The sequence below is a fragment of the Quercus lobata genome, chromosome 3 (genome assembly GCF_001633185.2).
Source record: "Quercus lobata isolate SW786 chromosome 3, ValleyOak3.0 Primary Assembly, whole genome shotgun sequence".
In the NCBI taxonomy this organism is placed as follows: Eukaryota; Viridiplantae; Streptophyta; class Magnoliopsida; order Fagales; family Fagaceae; genus Quercus; species Quercus lobata.
Genome location: NC_044906.1, coordinates 46,983,661 through 47,003,216, shown reverse-complemented (window position 1 = coordinate 47,003,216; position 19,556 = coordinate 46,983,661). Strand labels below are relative to the sequence as shown.

Genomic DNA, 19,556 nt, shown 5'->3' with positions numbered 1-19,556 from the left:
ACAAAATCTTATATGAAAAGTTGTTACTAGTTCTAATTTGAACTTGTGGGGCCAGAGAATTCATGGCCCAGGCCCACTCTGCATTAGGGCCCAAGGCCTAAGCCAAGAAGAGCTATCGCCGAGGACGCATAATGAAAGCCCAAAAAATGCCCAAGGATATGGCCGAGGACGATCTTATGCTCAGCACCTCACAAAACGCCTGAAGAAAATGACAAACTCAGTACAGGAGCAGGACAAGGGAGAAAACTGCCAACATCGTAATACAGAATCCTGCATCTGACAGGCCCATACTCCAAACCAGGCTATTTAACTTTTCCAACCACCCCCAACCACTCTAGGTATGGATTGACAGGACAAATCTACACCCCAGAAAGTAAAACTTACACGTGGACACAATAAGGGGAAGTGAACACTAGTATAAGATTTTCATATAAGATTTTGTTATGATTCTTGTGAAAGTATTGCAAAAAAAGGCCCAGGCCCACTCTGCATTAGGGCCCAAGGCCTAAGCCAAGAAGAGCTATCGCCGAGGACGCATAATGAAAGCCCAAAAAAGGCCCAAGGATATGGCCGAGGACGATCTTATGCTCAGCACCTCACAAAACGTCTGAAGAAAATGACAAACTCAGTACAGGAGCAGGACAAGGGAGAAAGCTGCCAACATCGTAATACAGAATCCTGCATCTGACAGGCCCATATTCCAAACCAGGCTATTTAACTTTTCCAACCACCCCCAACCACTCTAGGTATGGATTGACAGGACAAATCTACACCCCAGAAAGTAAAACTTACACGTGGACACAATAAGGGGAAGTGAACATTAGTATAAAAGGGAAGGAAAGCGAAGGGGAAAGGGATCCCCCAGAGAGAGGGAAAAATCCTACAGAAGGGAAAAAGGGAAGGATAGTGTGCTCCTCGGATGTAGTCCGAGGACTTAAATCCTACAATCCACAACAATGAAAGGCTGAGCTAGTCAAGCCAAGTCCACACGTATGTAAGCTTCCATAAAAAACCATGACTAAACCGCTGACCTGTGACCAAGGTCCTGCCTTTCGAGCCCACTCTCTACAAATCATATTATTAGGGCCCTTTACTTACGAGCCCAATGTCATTCTTGAGTCGTTAAATAATCGTGTCCCTACAGAACCCATTACTGAAATTATATTTTTACTCATCAATATTAGCTAATTACTTAAAATTTATTATGAAAATATTGTGGTAATATTTTTAAATTGTGATTTCTAGTACTTTGCCTTTTTTTTTTTCCTCCATACGTTTCCTTTTCCTTTTTTTTTTTTTCTCTTATATTTCATCCACCACACACGTGTACATTATTTTGTCCACATCCTCTCCTTTTTCTTTTTCTTTACTTCCACACCTCCACTTTCTAGAAGGCTCTCATTCTTTCATTCTTTCCTCTTTCCTTTTTCCTTTTCCGTTTGTTTCCAGAAGGCTCTCTCAATCCCAAAGCTCTTCGGCTCTCTCAATTTCTTCTCTCTCCTTCTTCGTCTTCCTCTTCTTCTTCCTCTTCTTCTTCCTCTTCTTCTTCTTTCTTTCTGTCTTTCTGTGTGTTTATGGTTGTTTGGCCGTGGGTTTGTGCTATTTGATTTCTGTAGTTTTGGATTGTGGTTTGTGTTTTGGGTAATGATTTTTCTGTGTGTTCTTTGGGTTGATTTCTCACGGAGAGGGCAGAGCAGAGAGACTTACGGAGAGGGCAGAGCAAAGCAGAGAGAAGAGATGGAGGCGTTGTGCAAAGGGAGAGCAGAGATGAGAGATGAGGGGCGTGAGAGAATTGAATAATTGATGGATATTTCCGTAATTCTAATATTGCAACAGTAACCCATCCAAAACGCGCATTGCGCATTTTCATTTATGGACCCTCAGGGGTCCATAAAAACTTCCGCGTTTCTTCTTATTTTTGGTCTATGCCCAAAACGCAACTTTTATCAAAAAGTTGCGTTTTGGGCTTAACCAAACGCAAATTTTGGTTTGGCTTTTTTCAAAAAACCCTTTTTGGGCTCAAAATGTGGAAACAAACGGGCACTAAGAAAGGGAAAAAAAACACACACACACAAATGTGACGTTGGCTGACAACCTACCACAACAATCTTTCTTTTCTAGTGTAAACACGGGAGTTAAAGACAGCGTAAACACTATGCAATATCCATGCCAAACATAACAATAGGGGAAAAAAATCCATCAACAAGACCAATGCCACCTATTACAAATATGATGGATTTACCTTCCATTTGTGACTACTTGGATCACATAGTCATATATGTAGCCATCAACCAATTTGGATTTACACCTGCATCTATGAGCACTTGAATCATATTTGTAGTCATCAAGCAATTTGGATTCACACCTGCATCTATGAACAATTCTCTTGGTTTGATTCTTTCTAAGTCCTAATTTCAAAAGTTCATCGAAGGCTTCCATCCTCCTTTCTGCTCTCCTGCACAATTCTAGAAGCAAGAGGCAATGGTAGTCATATGTCCATTAGTCTCTTCCTGCAAGCCTTTGGAAGGCTTGCGTTCTGTGAAATAAGGATTCAGCTAGTCCATTATTGGATAGTCAAGGGGTAACAATTTTTGGGTATTATTGTCACTTAAAAAGAATGAGAATTCATATTCCCACAGTGGGTTCCAGATACTTATAGCCATTTGGATTAAAAAAGAATCTTGAAAGGTGACCCAAACCAGACTATGTTGAAGTAATCACCAGCATGGAATGCGTTGAAAACATAGAAAGAACCTCTTTTGAGCAAGTAACCACAATGTGAAACTTCATACAGCCCTCCAAGTACTTAACATGTTGAGACAACAGGGAGAATTAGTGGGATAGGCGATGCATGCTTCTTCTCAGCCACAACTGGTAAGCAGTCATATGGAAGGAATCAAAACCCCTTGGTGTTTTATGCCACAAAAAATGTTTCCGAACTTGGCATAGATTTTGGTACATATCTAGGTACATCTGTCTTGTTATTGATAAAAGTCTCTTTTTGATGAAGGCTATTTCTCCTTGGTTGATAATAACTGAAAACTTGCTCCAGTTCAAAACATTAGCAAATGGAAGGTCATAGTAGTTGGAAATAATAACAGGAATGCATCCATAATGTATGGAATCACTTACTCTAGCAGTGTTCACCTCATAACCTTTGACATGGAGGCAATACTTGCTCTTCCTAAAACCTTCTTCATAAGGAAAAGGTGTACATCCAAAGAAAATGTCCATATAAGAATCATTCCCCCATACAGCTATCAGCTCTTTGCGAATACGAGAGTTTTGTATACGTCCAGAAAAGTAAACAAGTTTATGCCTGTATGACAACAAACCAGCAGCGGTTGGTGGTCAAAACAGGAAAAAGTACCTGTAGCAAACTGGATCTAATATTTGCAATGCATCTACAAAATGATAGTTGTATATGCTTCAACAGGACTACAAATATGCATCAGTTCCTAGAGTGAGTTTCATGATATACATTGTCAGTTAAAATGTGGCAAGTAATTGAGCTTGGTATCAAGTCTGTACTTGTTCCTAATTCTTTGGCATGCAAATTGCAACCAATCCCCTTTTTTTAGCTTAGTTCCTATTTTTATTTTAATTGACTGATGTAAGCAGAGCATAAATAAGGGAAGCATATCAATAAGAAACTCATGCTATTTGATCAGTTTTATACACAAACAGAGTTTGGAGGCCAAGCTGTAGCTCATAAAACATCCTTTTCACTCTCAGTTTGAAATCCAAATAGGGAAGGACAGTGTGTTGTGTGTACCATAGTGATCCCCTTAACCTAATAATAATCATAATACCATTATTGGGGATTTTGGTGTAGTGGACTAGTGTTTGTCCTCAAATAGATTTCACGGGGGCCTAAAGCATTAAATAAAAGAGATAAACTAAGGGCTCATTATTGATCTATAATGTTTAATCTGAAGTCTAAACCATGAAATGGATGCATTTCAAATGAAGACGATCCTTTTCTGTCAGAGTCGGCCTTAGCCCTCTCCCTCTCTATTGAACCCATTTCTAGTTATGCTATCCCAAAAGAAAAGAAAAAAATCATAATCATAATCAAAATCAAAACCTTTAACTAAACGGGGTTTGGACCCATTTCTAGTACTAAAATGCTTCCAAGGCGGCAGCAGCAGCAGCAGCAACAACAAAAAGATGAAAATGAAAGAAAGTGGTGAAAAGAAAAGAGTACCTGGCATCCGGGGGAGTGAGAGGTTGATCATTTGAGCGAGGCCAAACCTGCGGGAGTGCCACATCTTTGTGTGTAACATAGTATCTCTGGAAGTAGCTAGAAGAGCAAGTGACCTGTATTGCATTGTTACGTAAATCCAGAAACTTAGAAGCGGCCTCTCGACCAACTGAATGACAGTACACGTAGAAATGGTTTGCACCAGCAGAGGCATTCCAGAATGTGAAGTCTCTGCGAATTCTGGTAATGTATTGAGAGACAAACTCAGAGATTGAAGCTTCGGAGTGAACACGAGGGTCGTTCCTTAGAAGATTGATTGAGAAAGGCAAGAAAAAGAGATGGGCTTGTTGGGGATGGAGTGTTAAGAGGGAACTTTGAAGAAGAGACAGTTTGAACATGTGTTCACTGAAGTAGTTTCCTAGCTTTGGATCAAATGGGTTTTGGTGGGGAAGGAAAATGGGACCAAACTGGGACTGGGTTTGGTTTGTTGCATCAGGATAAACATATATCTTGAAATTGCGCATCATTTCCTTGAAATCTTCAACAAAGAGTTGCCAATTGTGATAGGGACCTGATTCTTCCATTGTTGTGTCCACTGCCTTAATATTTGGCTTTGACTTTATTACTGCTTGAGGAAGTGGTGGTAATGGTGGTGCTAAATCTGCAGTAAAAGAACTTGGTGGGAATGTAGTAGAATGGGATAGAGTTGGATTTCGATTTCTCTCTGGAGGGAATTTGATTTCCGAGAAATGAAGATCGAAGTTGTGGGTACTATCAATGTAGGGAGAACTGGTGAGAAAGGAGAAAATAGTGACAATGAACAAGGCGGCCACCAGGACTGTGAAGAGCAAGAGGCATAGGTGGAGACTGGGAGGACGAGAGTGGTGCTGTTTGGGTTTGGGACATCTCTCTTCTTCTTCTTCTTGTTCTTCAGAAACAATCATTTTGGAACTAAAGCCAAAACAAGCTTGTTCCACTGCCTGGGTGGTGAGTTTATTAATGTTGAAATCGTCGACTTTTTTGTTTTTAGTTTTGTCACTACTCCAAATTAGAATTAACTAGGTATTGAGTTTAGTATTTGTTTAGGAAAAGACGAATAAGAGACTATAAGAAGAAAGACGCCCATTAGTTAATACTGTTTGAAACATGAAGGTTAAGAATTAAGATTAGAGACAAAGGAAGGATAAGAAGCAATAAAGTATTGGCGGTAATTACAAAGGGCAAGGCAAATATAAGCCAATCCAATAATAGTCAGCCGCTATGATTCTTGGATTTATCTCACAAAACAATCACATAATAACTGTTTTAATTATCTCCCTAATTTTTTTTTTTTTTTTTTTAAAAATCTATCTACATTAGAGCATTGCTATTTGGTTACACCCCCAAATTTCTTTTTTACATCCATACATGCATAAAACCAGGTTTATTCAGGTTTTCATTGCTAAAAATTTTAGCATTTTGCTACAACGATATACAACTTATTGTTCACCAAAGGTAAACTTAAATTTCATTATTTTATCTAACTCCTCGCTGTAAACTTAAATTTCATTATTTTATGTAACTCCTCGCTCTCTCTCTCTTCAGTCTTTTGCCTCTTCTCACTCTCTCTCTCTTCTCTCTGTTTCTTTCTCTCTCTCGGTGGTTTTGGTGGTATTGAACTTTGATTTTAGCGGCTGAGGCTTGAATTGGTGGTTGGGGCTTGGGTTTAAATCAATGGTTTCAGTGGCTAGGGCTTGAATCGATGGTTGGGGCTTGAATTGATGGCTGAGGCTTAGATGGTTAATCAATGGTTTTGGTGGTGCTGGGAATTGGTTTCGGTGGCTGGGCTTAGGTTTAAATCAATGGTTTTGGTGGCTAAGGCTTGAATTGGTGACTGGGGCCTGGATGGTCTAATTGGTTTGTTGATTTCAGGGTCTTAATGGTTCCAATTGGTTTTTAATTTTGGTGGTTTTGGTTGTTAGGTTTCTGGAGAGAGAAAGGAATGGGTTGCTGGGCTACCGGAGAGAGAAAGGGATGGAGTGTCAATGAGAGAGAGAGATGAGAGATATTGTTTATAGATTTATATTATTTAATTGTGTATTTTATATTATTTTAATGAGTTGTTTGTTAAAATAAAAACTAGGATGTTGGGTGAGTTGTGAAGTTGTATTGTAAAATAGATAAAATAAATTTTTAGAATGTAAAATAGCAATTTTTTTTAAGAACCTAGATGTGAATGCTCTTATATATTATAAATGGATAAATTGTGAGATCATTGACAACTTAACAAATCTATATATATATATATGTTGATGGTGTCTAAAAATAACCAAACTCCATATTCGTCCATAGAGGTCGTCCTTAGAAGGAATGACAGGGAACTAGCTACTTGTCCTTCGTCCATAGAGGTCTCTGGACAAGATTCTCCCGCTTTTGAACAACCTTCCATCTAGCATTGCTTAGGACGAGCTCAACGATGGTTGTAGAATGAAAAGATAACCGCTATGGCGGTTATGAAGGTGTACTCTAAACTTTCCGGACTCCATAAAGATAGGGGAAGTTATCTAACAGATAACCGTTTCCTGAACCTATAAAAGGGTACGAATCTCCGACAAAAGAGAAGTAAGTACTTTCCAGACACCACCTCCATAAGTTTGGAATTCTTTGTTTCGGAAGAAAAGATTAACTTTATCATCGGAGGATTTGTGATCGGTCAACCCCAGTCTCCTCTGATCTTTCGTTTCTTATCTTTCAGGCCCTCAACATCATCACAATCCGTGCTATTCAGTCTACTGATTTCCTAATAATTATCAGTTGGCACCGTCTGTGGGAAACTGATTTGTGAAACTAAGTTTTACAATTCCTTTCTCAGACAAAAAGATTGCAATGGTTCGAACTAGATCGAGGGCTACCAGCCCAGGCCATCAAGAAAGCAAGGATGCTTCTAGCCATCCCCATCGCGATCGTCAATCTGCACCTGCTATGCAACCATCCTTTGTTCATGTGCAATCCATGGCAGCCACTAAGTTTTACAATTCCTTTCTCAGACAAAAAGATTGTAATGGTTTGGACTAGATCGAGGGCTACCAGCCCAGGCCATCAAGAAAGTAGGGATGCTTCTAGCCATCCCCATCGCGATCGTCAATCTGCACCTGCTATGCAACCATCCTCTGTTCATGTGCAATCCATGGCAGCCGCTATGGCAGAGTTAACTCGCCAAAACCAAGAGCTGACAAGGGAGATTCATCTTAGGAGGCAACGGTATGAAGCATATGGGGAAGAACAAGACTAGAACCAAGGGGATGAAAAAAGCGATATACCCAAAAGTCAATCGAGGGGTACCACATCAAGAAGGGTGCCACACTTTGGAGAGAGAGATTGACCAGATGAGGAAGGTTATGGACAAGATGAGGGAAAACATAAGAAGAACGAATCCTGTAGAGGATCTAGTTCATCGTACAGATTCCCCTTTCACAACTTCCATCAATGGTCACCCCTTACCTCCAAAATTTAAGATGCCTTCTTTGGATTCGTACGATGGGGCGCGTGACCCGTTTGATTACATTGCTACCTTTAAGACTACAATGCACCTTCAGGGGGGTCCTCGTCGAAATTATGTGTAGAGCCTTCCCTACCACCCTTAAAGGTCCGGCACGAGTGTGGTTTAGTAAAATACCCCTGAATTCGGAAAGTTCTTTCGAAGAGTTAAGTAAGTTGTTTGTTAATAACTTCATTAGGGGACAGAGATACAAGCGTTCTTCATCCAGCCTGTTGACAATAGAACAGGGGGAGAATGAAAGTCTGCGATCCTTTATCACTTGTTTCAACAGGGAAGCCTTGACGGTGGATGAGGTGGATGATAAGTTATTATTGGCGGCCTTTTACAACGGGGTTAATTCAGATTTATTCATCCACAAGCTTTATGAGAAGGAGCCCCAATCCATGGCTGAACTCATCCATTCAGCCCAGAACTTTATGAATGCAGAAGACGCGATCATAGCCAAGAAGAAGAAGAGAGCTGAAAGAATGGATGCAAACCCCCCACGCCACTTGGAGCAAGTCTCTCGACCAAAAAAGGGATGCACAAAAGATAAAAAAGACCGGGATGGTAAGAGGGTTGGTCCTTCAGCACAGAGTCAACAATACACGCCACTGAACACACCACTTGAACAGGTCCTTATGCAGATTAAGGACGATCCTTCCTTGAAATGGCCAGAGAAAATGAAGGGAGATCCCAATAAGTGCAATAGGAACAAGTATTGTCGCTTCCACAGAGACCATGGGCACGACACGGACGAATGTTACGATTTAAAACAGCAAATTGAAAATCTTATAAGACAAGGGAAGTTGAGAAATTTCCTTGGATGAGAGCATAAGGATGAGAAGATGAAAGGGAAGGTAGAAGAGATGTCGTGCCCCCCGCTTGGAGAGATCAGAGTTATTATAGGAGGAAGCTTAGTTGGTCAGTTGTCCAAGTCCAAGAAGTCATATCTGAAAGAGGTGCAGAATGTTCAACTCTCTAGACGATCTCTAAGGATGATGACTACGGACGAGCAAGCAATCACATTCACGGACGCGGACGCCGAAAGAGTTCACCACCCCCATGATGATGCTATTGTGATTACTTTGCTAATTGCCGATTATACTACAAGAAGGGTGTTGGTGGACAACAGAAGTTTAGCAGATATTTTATATTACCCTGCCTTTCAGCAGATGAGGCTCAGATGAGACCAACTTCGTCCAGTAAATTCACCATTGGTAGGATTCGGTGGAATGAAGGTGTAGCTTGTAGGCACTGTCACATTACCTGTTGTAGTGGGAGCATACTCACAATAGGTAAGCAAGGACGTGAATTTCTTGGTAGTAGATTGTTCATCATCCTATAATGCCATAATTGGAAGACCAACTTTAAATATTTGGAAAGCAGTTACATCTACTTATCATCTATCAGTCAAATTTCCAACGGAGCATGAAGTAGGACAAGTTCAGGGAGATCAGCTGGCAGCGAGAGAGTGCTACCTGGCCATGTTGGCTATGGACGAGCAAGTTCAAACGATGAATATTGAAGAAAAGAGAATGATGGCTGAGCCCATTGAAGTGTTGGAAGATATTTCTTTAGACGAGAAAAACCCCAAGAGGTCCACCAGGTTTGGAGCAGATTTAGAAGGGAGGATCAAAAAGGACCTCATCTATTTCTTAAGGAAAAGTATTGATGTATTTGCTTGGAGTTATAAGGACATGCCAGGTATAGACCCTAGTGTCATTACCCACCATTTGAATATATATCCTTCCTCTAAACCAGTACAACAGAAGAAAAGGGTGTTTACTCCTGAGAGAGATAATGCTATTAAGGAAGAAGTACAGAAGTTGACCGCAGCGAAGTTCATTCAAGAAGTTTATTATCCAGACTGGCTGGCCAATGTAGTAATGGTCAAGAAGGCAAACGGTAAGTGGAGAATGTGTGTAGACTTTACTAATTTGAATAAGGCTTGCCCCAAGGATAGCTATCCATTGCCTCGCATTGACCAGTTGGTAGACTCCACTGCGGGACACAAGCTGCTTAGCTTTATGGATGCTTTTTCTAGATACAATTAGATAAGGATGAACGACGCAGATCAAGAAAAGACATCCTTTGTCACAAGCCAAGGCTTATTTTATTATAAGGTGATGCCCTTCAGTTTAAAGAACGCTGGGACAACTTATCAGAGGTTGGTTAACCACATGTTTCGCCCACAAATTGGGCGAAATATAGAAGTCTATGTAGATGACATGTTGGTGAAGAGTCAGGACGAGGAAAAGCATCTGGACGACCTACAAGAAACATTTGACACACTTAGGCAGTATAACATGCGGTTGAACCCCAGCAAGTGTGCTTTTGGAGTGTCATCCGGGAAATTCTTGGGGTTCATGGTGTCGCATAGAGGGATTAAGGCAAATCCGGACAAGATCCAGGAAATACTGAACATGGAACCTCCAAGGAATATCAAAGAAGTCCAGTCTCTTACCGGACGAGTTGCTGCCCTGAACAGGTTTATCTCCAATGCTACTGATAAATGTTTGCCATTTTTTAAGGTACTTAAAAAAGCATTTGAGTGGACAGAAGAGTGTCAAAAAGCCTTCCAAGACTTGAAAATTTACCTTACTGCGGCTCCTTTACTAAGTCCGTCCGTGTTGGAAGAGGAGTTGTATTTGTACTTAACAGTTACTCCACATGCCGTTAGTTCAGCATTAATAAGGGAGGAAGGAAGAGTGCAAAAGCCTGTGTACTATACAAGCAGAGCACTAAGGGGAGCGGAAGGACGATATCGGCCAATAGAAAAGCTGGCTTTTGCATTGATAACGGCTTCTAGGAAGCTAAGACATTATTTCCAAGCTCATGTCATCAATGTCATGACCGCTCATCCGCTCAAGAAAGCGATGAACAAGCTAGAGGCTGCAGGACGACTGATCTAATGGGCTATCGAGCTTAGTGAATTTGATATCAGATATCAACCAAGGCATGCAATAAAGGCTCAAGCCCTTACAGATTTCATTGCAGAGTTCACTCCGAGTTACAAAGACTTAAGCAAACAGGAGAATAGAAAGAAATGGGTTGTCCATGTAGATGGATCATCTACACAACATGCAGGAGAAATAGGAGTTGTTTTATTATCCCTAGAAGGAGATAAACTGACGTACAAGGTTCATCTGTAGTATCAAACAACTAACAATGAAACTGAGTATGAAGCCCTTATTAAAGGGTTGGAACTGGTGAGATCTGTAGAGGCAAAATCAGTCCTCGTCTTGGGAGACTCTCAGTTAGTCATAGGCCAAATAAATGGGACATGTGAAGCCAAAGAAGAACGGATGAAGAAGTACCTTGGTAAAGTGGTACGCCTTGTAAATAAGTTCAAGGAAATTGAATTCTTTCAAATCCCTAGAGAAGAAAACATGGAAGTAGATGCTTTAGTAAAAGAAGCCTCAGCAAGTGAAGTAGTGGACGAGTTTGATGAAATTCAATACCTGCCCAGCATAGACTTTCCAGAAGTGCATCAGGCAGAGGGGGAGGACAATTGGATGACTCCAATAATATTATACTTGAAATATGGAACGCTTCCAGAAGGAAAAGACGAGGCCAGGAAGCTCAGAGTCAGATCAACCAGATATGTCCTCATGAATGAGATACTATATAAAAGGGGTTTTTCACAACCTTATCTGAGGTGTTTGGCTCCAGATGAAGCCAATTATGTATTGAGGGAAGTTCATGAGGGAGCATGTGGCAACCATTCAGGAGCCAGGTCACTTGTCCACAAAGTCGTCCGCGCAGGCTACTACTAGCCAAACATGCAAGCCGATGCCAAGGCATATGTCAAGGTCTGTGATCAATGCCAACGATTCAGTAATGTCCCCAAACAACCATCAGAATATCTAACCCTAATGATGGCCCCATGGCCTTTTGCACAATGGGGGTTAGATATTTTGGGTCTATTCCTACTTGGGATGAGGCAGATGAAATTTCTGGTAGTGGGTATTGATTATTTCACCAAATGGGTAGAGCCAGAACCCTTAGCAATTATCACGCAACAGAATGTCAGGAGCTTCATTTGGAAGAACATTGTATGCAGGTTTGGGGTGCCTAGAGTCCTAGTGTTTGACGACAGACGAAAATTTGACAATGCACTTTTCAGGGACTTTTGTGAACATTTCGGAATTCAAAATCATTATTCCTCGCTTGCCCATCCCCAAACAAATGGTCAGGCTGAAGTTGCAAACCAATTCTTGTTGAGAATCATCAAGACTCGGCTTGAGGGGGCAAAGGTAGTATGGCCAAATGAGCTACCAGGTGTTCTATGGGCGTACAGAACGATGGTGAGAACCCCTACGGGGGAAACTCCTTTCAAGTTGGCCTATGGAAGGGAAGTGGTCATACCTGCAGAAGTGCACATGGCCAATCACAAGGTGACGAGATATCAAGATAAGGATAACGAGGAACAACTCCGTTTAAGCCTCGATTTAATAGACGAGGTAAGGGTAGACGCGGAACATAGGACGACAAGGTATAAAAACCTAATGGCTAAGCAGTATGATGCAATGGTGTAGCCGAGGCGATTCAGTATAGGAGACCTCATCCTGAAAAAGGTTTCTTTGGCAACCAAGAACCTGACTCATGGAAAACTGGGGCCTAATTGGGAAGGACCTTACAGAGTTATCAACTATAAAAGGCAAGGATCCTACTACTTGGAGGCCCTGGATAGGAGAAAATTGAAGCATCCCTGGAATGCTGAGCACCTGAGGAGGTACTATTAGTAGAAGTGCTGGTCTGGACGAGTGCTACTATAGACGAGCTTGGAGCTTGTTTATCTACTTATATTCTACTTATGTTTAATGATGCAGCTACTTTATTATTTGTGTTGTGATTATGAAACAAAGTTATGGATATGTTTGTACTTATAAAACTCTGTGAAGGCATTTGCTTCTAAGTATATGCCTCGTTTGTGAACAATATTTATGACATGTACATAATGTTGTGTGAATCTTAGTTTCTATGCTATTTTTCGTGCAAACTAGTTCACAAGACGGCTGAATAGCCCAAGACGAGAAAATTCTCTGGACACGGAGATGTAACGTCAATAAACTTTAAGGGCAAGGCATGCTCGTCCAAGTATCGACGAGAGAAAACCTTCCTTGAACAAAACGGCAAGCCCAGAAAATGTTCGTCCCTAAAACAGACGGGATAAAACATAATGAACGTTCAACATATGAACGAATAAATGCATGGGCAAGTGTTTTGACTTATTGACTAAGACGCATTCTAAAACAATCCAAATTTATGGACGAAGGCAAAGTTGTCTTATCTTCATTAAAGGTGAAAACCAGCTAAGTTTCAAGACGAGTAATGCTGGTAATCACCATTTCACCAAGACGAGTTATACTTGAAATTCAAATACTTCTTAAGGAATTACTTCTATGAACGAGTAGAAATTTGAAACAAGATAACATCACAAATAACTTTCATCCATATTATAATAGAAAAACAAGTCAAACAATTGTTTAAGGGCGGACGACCAACGTCCAAACACCCTTGAAAAGTAAAGCCTATTGTTAATAACTCATCCTAAAACTATGGACGAGATTAGTGTATTTGAATTACAATAACAGGTCCCAAGATCAAAGACCAAACAAAAATTTAAGAAAAACACAAGAATACAAAGAAGATCGAAGTAATAAAAGGTCGTATTCAGGTAGGAAGGGCATCGGTGTTTTGGTCGTCCTGGTGTGGCTGGTTTGTAGCATCGTCCTCTATGTTGACATCTTCTGAACTCGTCTGGAGGAGGGAGCTGGTAGGAGCACCACTAAGATTGAGCTTGATAGAACTGAAGCCAATGTCAGGGAAGTTCTCCATAGCGTCCATCTTGAAGTCTTCAAACCCAGCTGCATAGTTGGTATCCAATAGGTCCGTAAACTACTTGGATGCCTTAAACTCTACAACTGCGTCTTCCTTGGCTTTCTTGAGAAGAGCACTCAGCTCGTTGTTCTTCTTTTGTAAATGGTCAAGACGAGTGTCCTTCTCCACAACATCAGTCTTCAGCTCTTCAATTTGGTTCTGCAACTCCTTTGCCTCTTCATTGGCCTTAGCAACTGTCTCAGCCCACCTTTACTCTCGTCCTTCACTTCCTTGATCCTCCTCTCCAGCAAGACCCTCGTCTTGTCCAGATCAGTTGCTTGCCTAGACGCGGCGATGAACTTGGACATAGTCTAAATCAAAGTTTTTGTTAGAGAAAAAATATGATTACCTTGCTAAAAAGACGAGACAAAAAGAGAAAAAAGAAGGAAAAAGAAAAGTATGCATACCTTGAAAAGGTCATGAACCCCAGGATGCTCAAAGTCCTTCAAAGACATGTTATAGCAAGCAGTCATGTCCGCATCTGTTACAGCCATCCCAAATCTTTCCCAAGCTAGATCCTCATTCCCAATAAGGTGTTGAGGAACCTATTGGGAAGGCTGAGATGAGGAAGACGCCTTGATTGTGGACGGGGCCTACATAGGAGAATCCTTGGGTTCTTAATCATCAAGGATCTGGACGTCCTCAGGTTCATGGATAGAGATAGGCGGTGTAGACTGGACGTTCTTAGGCTTAGACAACTTGTGTTTAACATTTTTCTCCCTGCGCCTACTTGGGAGGTTCCCCAAGTCAACCCCTAAGGACAGGCTCTTTCTTTTGTCACCTACTGATGGATGAGGTTGGAGTGGTACCTCCTACCCAACTGCCTCATTCATAACTTCTTTACCTTTGTTCTCCTTCATTGTAGCTATTCCTGAAAAGAAAGATGTTAAAAAAAAAAAAAAAGTGAGGGAGGGACGACAAGAAAGCTTACATCTGCAGACGGTGAGCTCGTGTGCAAGGGCTTCAGTGGACGGTTTAGGACCTAAACCCTAGGTGGCAAGACATTGGAGACTTACCAAAGAACGAAAAGCCCTGTTAGTATACAGATGAGCCTTTTGAATTCGCTCGATGTAAAACCTGCCTAAGTGAGGTCGTCTAGCACCTATAAAAAAAAAAAAAAAAAAAAAAAAAAAACATTATTAGATAGCCATCTACAAGAATAAATACAATAAAAAGCAAATTCACAACTATAAGCTTACCTTCAGGATGAAGGTTCTCTAACTCTCCTGTGTAGGGAGGAAATGGGTCTTGAGAAACCTCGAGGGGGCGTCCAGCCCAGAAACCTGAGATGAAGAAGAACTCCGTCTTCCAGTTCCTATCCGAGGAAACTATGGACTTAATCAACCTATAATCCTTCCCTCTGGCTGTGAATTGATAAAAGCCAAGGGATTGATTAATTTCAGAAGGCTTATAACAGTAAAGGAACTCATCCACGATAAGAGGACGGTTCCCCTCAAATACCTCCCTCCACAAAATTTGCATGGAGACAATTAACCTCCATGCATTAGGGTTGAGTTGACAAACACCTAAACCTAACTTGGTAAGTAACTCTCTAGCAAAAGCATTCAAAGGTAACTTAAGTCCACCTAAAAGATAGGCTTCATAAATACCTATCCCAAAATGTGGCTGACAGCACCACTCCCCACGAATTGCTAACCTCGGTTTAAGATCATCTGGGATTTGGTACCACTTCTTAAGTAAATCTAGTCTCCTATCATTCGTCTTGGAATCTATTCCTATAGCGCAATTGTACACTACCTCAACCTCGTCCTGAACTGTGGACGAGGAAGCACTCGTACCAGCCTGGGATCCAGACTCGGTCCTTGTCTTAAGTCCTTGGAGAACCTCTAAAGGAACCCCAGGAACACCGGACACGTACTCGTCCGTGGTGTTTCCTCCACTACTACTGTTGCTATTACTACTATCACTAGAGCCACTAAAACTACTTAGGTCATGATATTCGTCTATGGCTTTGTCCACACTATTACTAGACGAGGAAAGAACAGTCTCAGACATTTTTAAGAAAACTTAAAATCTGAGGATGAGAATTAAAGAAATACCTGAATCTAGATGAGGAAATTAAGGACGAGAGGACACTTCTAGACGAAGGGCTAAGATGAGGATGCTCAAGGAAGGAAATTTCAGAAATGTGAAGGGTACTAGAGGAATTCTACTATTTATAGGCCGTAAGCTTAGGTATCTGAAACAACGCAACCAACCAAAAGGCGACACGTGGCATACTCCTCGAAAAAATAACTAGATGCATCAGTTTATCAATGAGATTGTGACACATGGCATGCCTAGTTGCTAGCATTAAAAGAATAGCCTTAAACTTATCCTAGAGATGACCCATGGATAAGGGGGCAACTGATGGTGTCTAAAAATAACCAAACTCCATATTCGTCCATAAAGGTCGTCCATAGAAGGAATGACAGGGAACTAGCTACTCGTCCTTCGTCCATAGAGGTCTCTGGACGAGATTCTCCTGCTTTTGAACAACCTTCCATCCATCATTGCTTAGGACGAGCTCAGCGATGGTTGTAGAATGAAAAGATAACCGCCATGGCAGTTATGAAGGTGTACTCTAAACTTTCCGGACTCCGTACAGATAGGGGAAGTTATCTAACGAATAACCGTTTCCTGAACCTATAAAAGGGCTCGAATCTCCGACAAAAGAGAAGTAAGTACTTTCCAGACACCATCTCCATAAGTTTGGAATTCTTTGTTTCGGAAGAAAAGACTAACTTTATCATCGGAGGATTTGTGACCGGTCAACCCCAGTCTCCTCTGATCTTTCGTTTCTTATCTTTCAGGCCCTCAACATCATCACAATCCGTGCTATTCAGTATACTGATTTCCTAATAATTATCATATATTAATAGCCACAGCTTTGAGAAAATCTAATTAGATTCTTAATTTTGCGTCATGTGTCCCATTTAATTTTTAATTTTGTGTCAAGTGAATAATTAAGTATAAAAATTGAAGAGTCCAAATCCAATTAGGTTTTAAATTAGATTCAATTCAATTCCAATTTTCCGTCACATGTCCATCTAAGTTTTTAATTTTTGTGACAAGTGAATTATTTGGTGCAAAAACCAAAAAGTCTAAAACCAATTAAATTCTAAATCATATATATATATATATATAATATGAGAAACTATTACATATTTTAGAATTGTATGGTTTAAAAAAAGTGAAATCTAATACCATGTATAATTTGAACCTCTCTTAAAAAAAGTATAATTTGAACCGTATAATTGTGATTATTTTTAATTATACTCATGCATATGCACATGATTACACACTAGTACAACAAATCATTAGCTAACAGACTTGTAGTTCAATTAACTTGCTCCTCCTAATATTTTAATGAAAACATTCATATTCAAATTTACACTCACCTAATTATTAAATTATGAAAAAAAACAAACACAATAATAATAATTCTAAGTGTTAGAAATTTATTTATTCTATTAGAGACATAAGAGCATTCACATAAACCTCAATGCATTTTTAGTCAGATTCGGTCTAAAATGCTACTTTGGATAATCTACCATTCACACAACTACATCAATCTCAATATTTGTAGAAATGTCATTTTATACCCGTTATAACCTTTCATCCCAACCCCAATAATGAGCTTGACATACATCAACCAATGGTAATTAAAGAGTTCACAATTGTTTGGAGGTAATCATAACTCAAAAATGCTCAAATTGCTTTGAAAATGATGTTAAAAAATGACCTCTGTTCACTGTTTTGACAATACCTTTTGATCCACAAATAATATTTGGGTAAGGTATGTTTCATTGGAAAGTAAACACCCTAGGCTTTAATTTGAACATAAATTTTATATAAGTTAGATTTAAATTGAGTGTGATATGGCCGTTTGAAGACAGACCTTTAGTTCTATTAGGAATTAGGGTTATGGTGCATGCATACACAACCTCGAACCTGCGTACACAGGTTCATTTCCAGGTCACTTGAACTTGAGTTTTGGGCCCCTAAAGATTGATATGATTATTTATTTAATGTGGTTTAGTATAGTTTTGATCTATTTATGGTTATTTGTTTATGTTGATGCTTTGTTTTATTTGCTTTATGTTATTTTAGCATTTAGGGCTTCTAACATGCTTCTTTATTTTCATGTGTTATACGTTTGTTTGATTAAATCTGCAAAAATGTGAGTTTTATCGTTTCTATGTTAAGGATGCGAACGCATGCTCGAACATGTGCAAGCATACTTTCGAACATGCGTACGCACCTCAAACCCAAATTAGGTCAAAATTCTTGTTTTTATTTAGTTAATTGTTTTTCACTTGTTTTTTTTTCTTCATATGTTTGACTTTGAATACTCTATTTTAGGTTATTTAAATATGTTTAATTGTTTTCTATGTTTATTTTAGTATTTCTGCCATGTTTGGTTTATTTGATATTCTTTTTCCTTATGATTTTATTTGATTGTTAGTTTTCCATATTAATAGTATATGTTTGATTATGGTTTTAATATGTTTCCTTTTATGATATGTGTTATTTCATTTAGTGCATGATGTGTGTTTATATTAGGGATTAGACTCTTTTACTAAACTCTTTATTTAAATATAGCCTATCAACACATAATGGAGGCTGGCCCACAAACCGGGCGGTTTTGGGTACCTAACCCATTTCTAAGTCTTATCCAAACTTCGAACTCATAATCTGGTATGTAGACCTATGCATATAATTAAGTGGCCCAAAAGACCCAATTTGGTTTCTAGACCTAAACCAGGTGGCTACTCCCAAATCTCCATCTCCAATCCATTCGGTTGAGGCATACTTCCCATGTGGGGCATGAATCACACGTGAGTTAGGGCAAGATGATGCACTCACAACTATCACTATTTTATTTAATTATTAATTTCTCACTCTTCATCAATTTCAATCCAAATCCCCACCAATCATAACCGATTCATTGCACTAGCCCAGCCATCTTCACCTTCACAAAATCAGTCATGGAAGACCCCATCATTAAAGAAAGACAACCATGGTAGACCTATGGAAGACCCATCATTACAAGAAGACAACCATAGTAGATCCATAGAAGAACTATGTGACATCAAACTTAGCCATAACACCCATTAGACATCAAAATCAGCTATGGAATACCCATTTGACATCAAACTCGTCCATGGCAGGTGAACCCACCCATCACCTTCACCAATAAACAACTACTACCTCTGACAATCTACAAGTCTACAACCATCGATCTACGATCCATCATGTGACCTCATCAATCTAAAAGCACCACCTTTGCCGATCTACAACCCATTCTATGACCACCACCTCTACTGAGAGAGAGAAGAGAGAGCCTAATGAAGAAATAAAGAAAGTGAGTCAGTAGTGAATAAAATAAAATTTTGGGATAATTACACTTTACCCACCTGTGGTTTGCCTCTAATTCGATGTGCCTACCCGTGGTTTCAATTTTAACACTTTACCCACCTGTGATTCTCACCGTTACTGTGCCGTAACCCACCTCTCCCTCAGCCGTTACTCTAACACAGAATATGTAAAAAACAAAACCCCAAATGGATCAAAACACTTTCATTCCCAAAACTCACTCACTAACATGAAGAACATACACCTAGAAAACTAATACAAATTAAATCAAGCAATACCATCAAAGTACAAACACAGATCTATCAAAATACAACTAAAAACACAAGAGAAATAAGATCAAAAAGTGGTATTGACCTCTCTCTCAATTCACACAAATCTTGAACATGAAGAACATAGACCCAGAAAAATCAAACTCAAACCAACCTCCACAAATATATATATTTTCCTTGTTGTCTCTCTTTCACCACAATGGTTACTAATTTGTTCAAAGAAAAAAAAATTCAAATGGCCGACCACTCACACTTGTTCTTCTTCAACAATCTCTCTCCAAACCCTAAACCCAGCCATGGC

The 19,556-nt window shown here is 39.9% G+C and overlaps 1 protein-coding gene across 2 annotated transcripts; it reads right to left on the bottom strand.

The window, feature by feature from the left end:
* Window positions 1-2,574: 2,574 nt before the first annotated feature.
* On the bottom strand, window positions 2,575-5,172 carry LOC115979483 (probable glycosyltransferase At3g07620). Of its 2 annotated transcripts, XM_031101534.1 has the most exons (3): window positions 4,208-5,172; window positions 3,133-3,319; window positions 2,913-3,035 (listed from the first exon to the last, which is right to left on the bottom strand). In XM_031101534.1, exons 1-3 carry the CDS (start codon window positions 5,146-5,148, stop codon window positions 3,012-3,014), a joined length of 1,152 nt encoding a protein of 383 aa, XP_030957394.1. In that variant the 5' UTR covers window positions 5,149-5,172; the 3' UTR covers window positions 2,913-3,011. The 2 variants fall into 2 exon arrangements, with proteins under 2 accessions (XP_030957393.1, XP_030957394.1); XM_031101533.1 differs by having other exon boundaries at window positions 2,575-3,319.
* Between the last annotated feature and the right edge of the window lie 14,384 nt (window positions 5,173-19,556).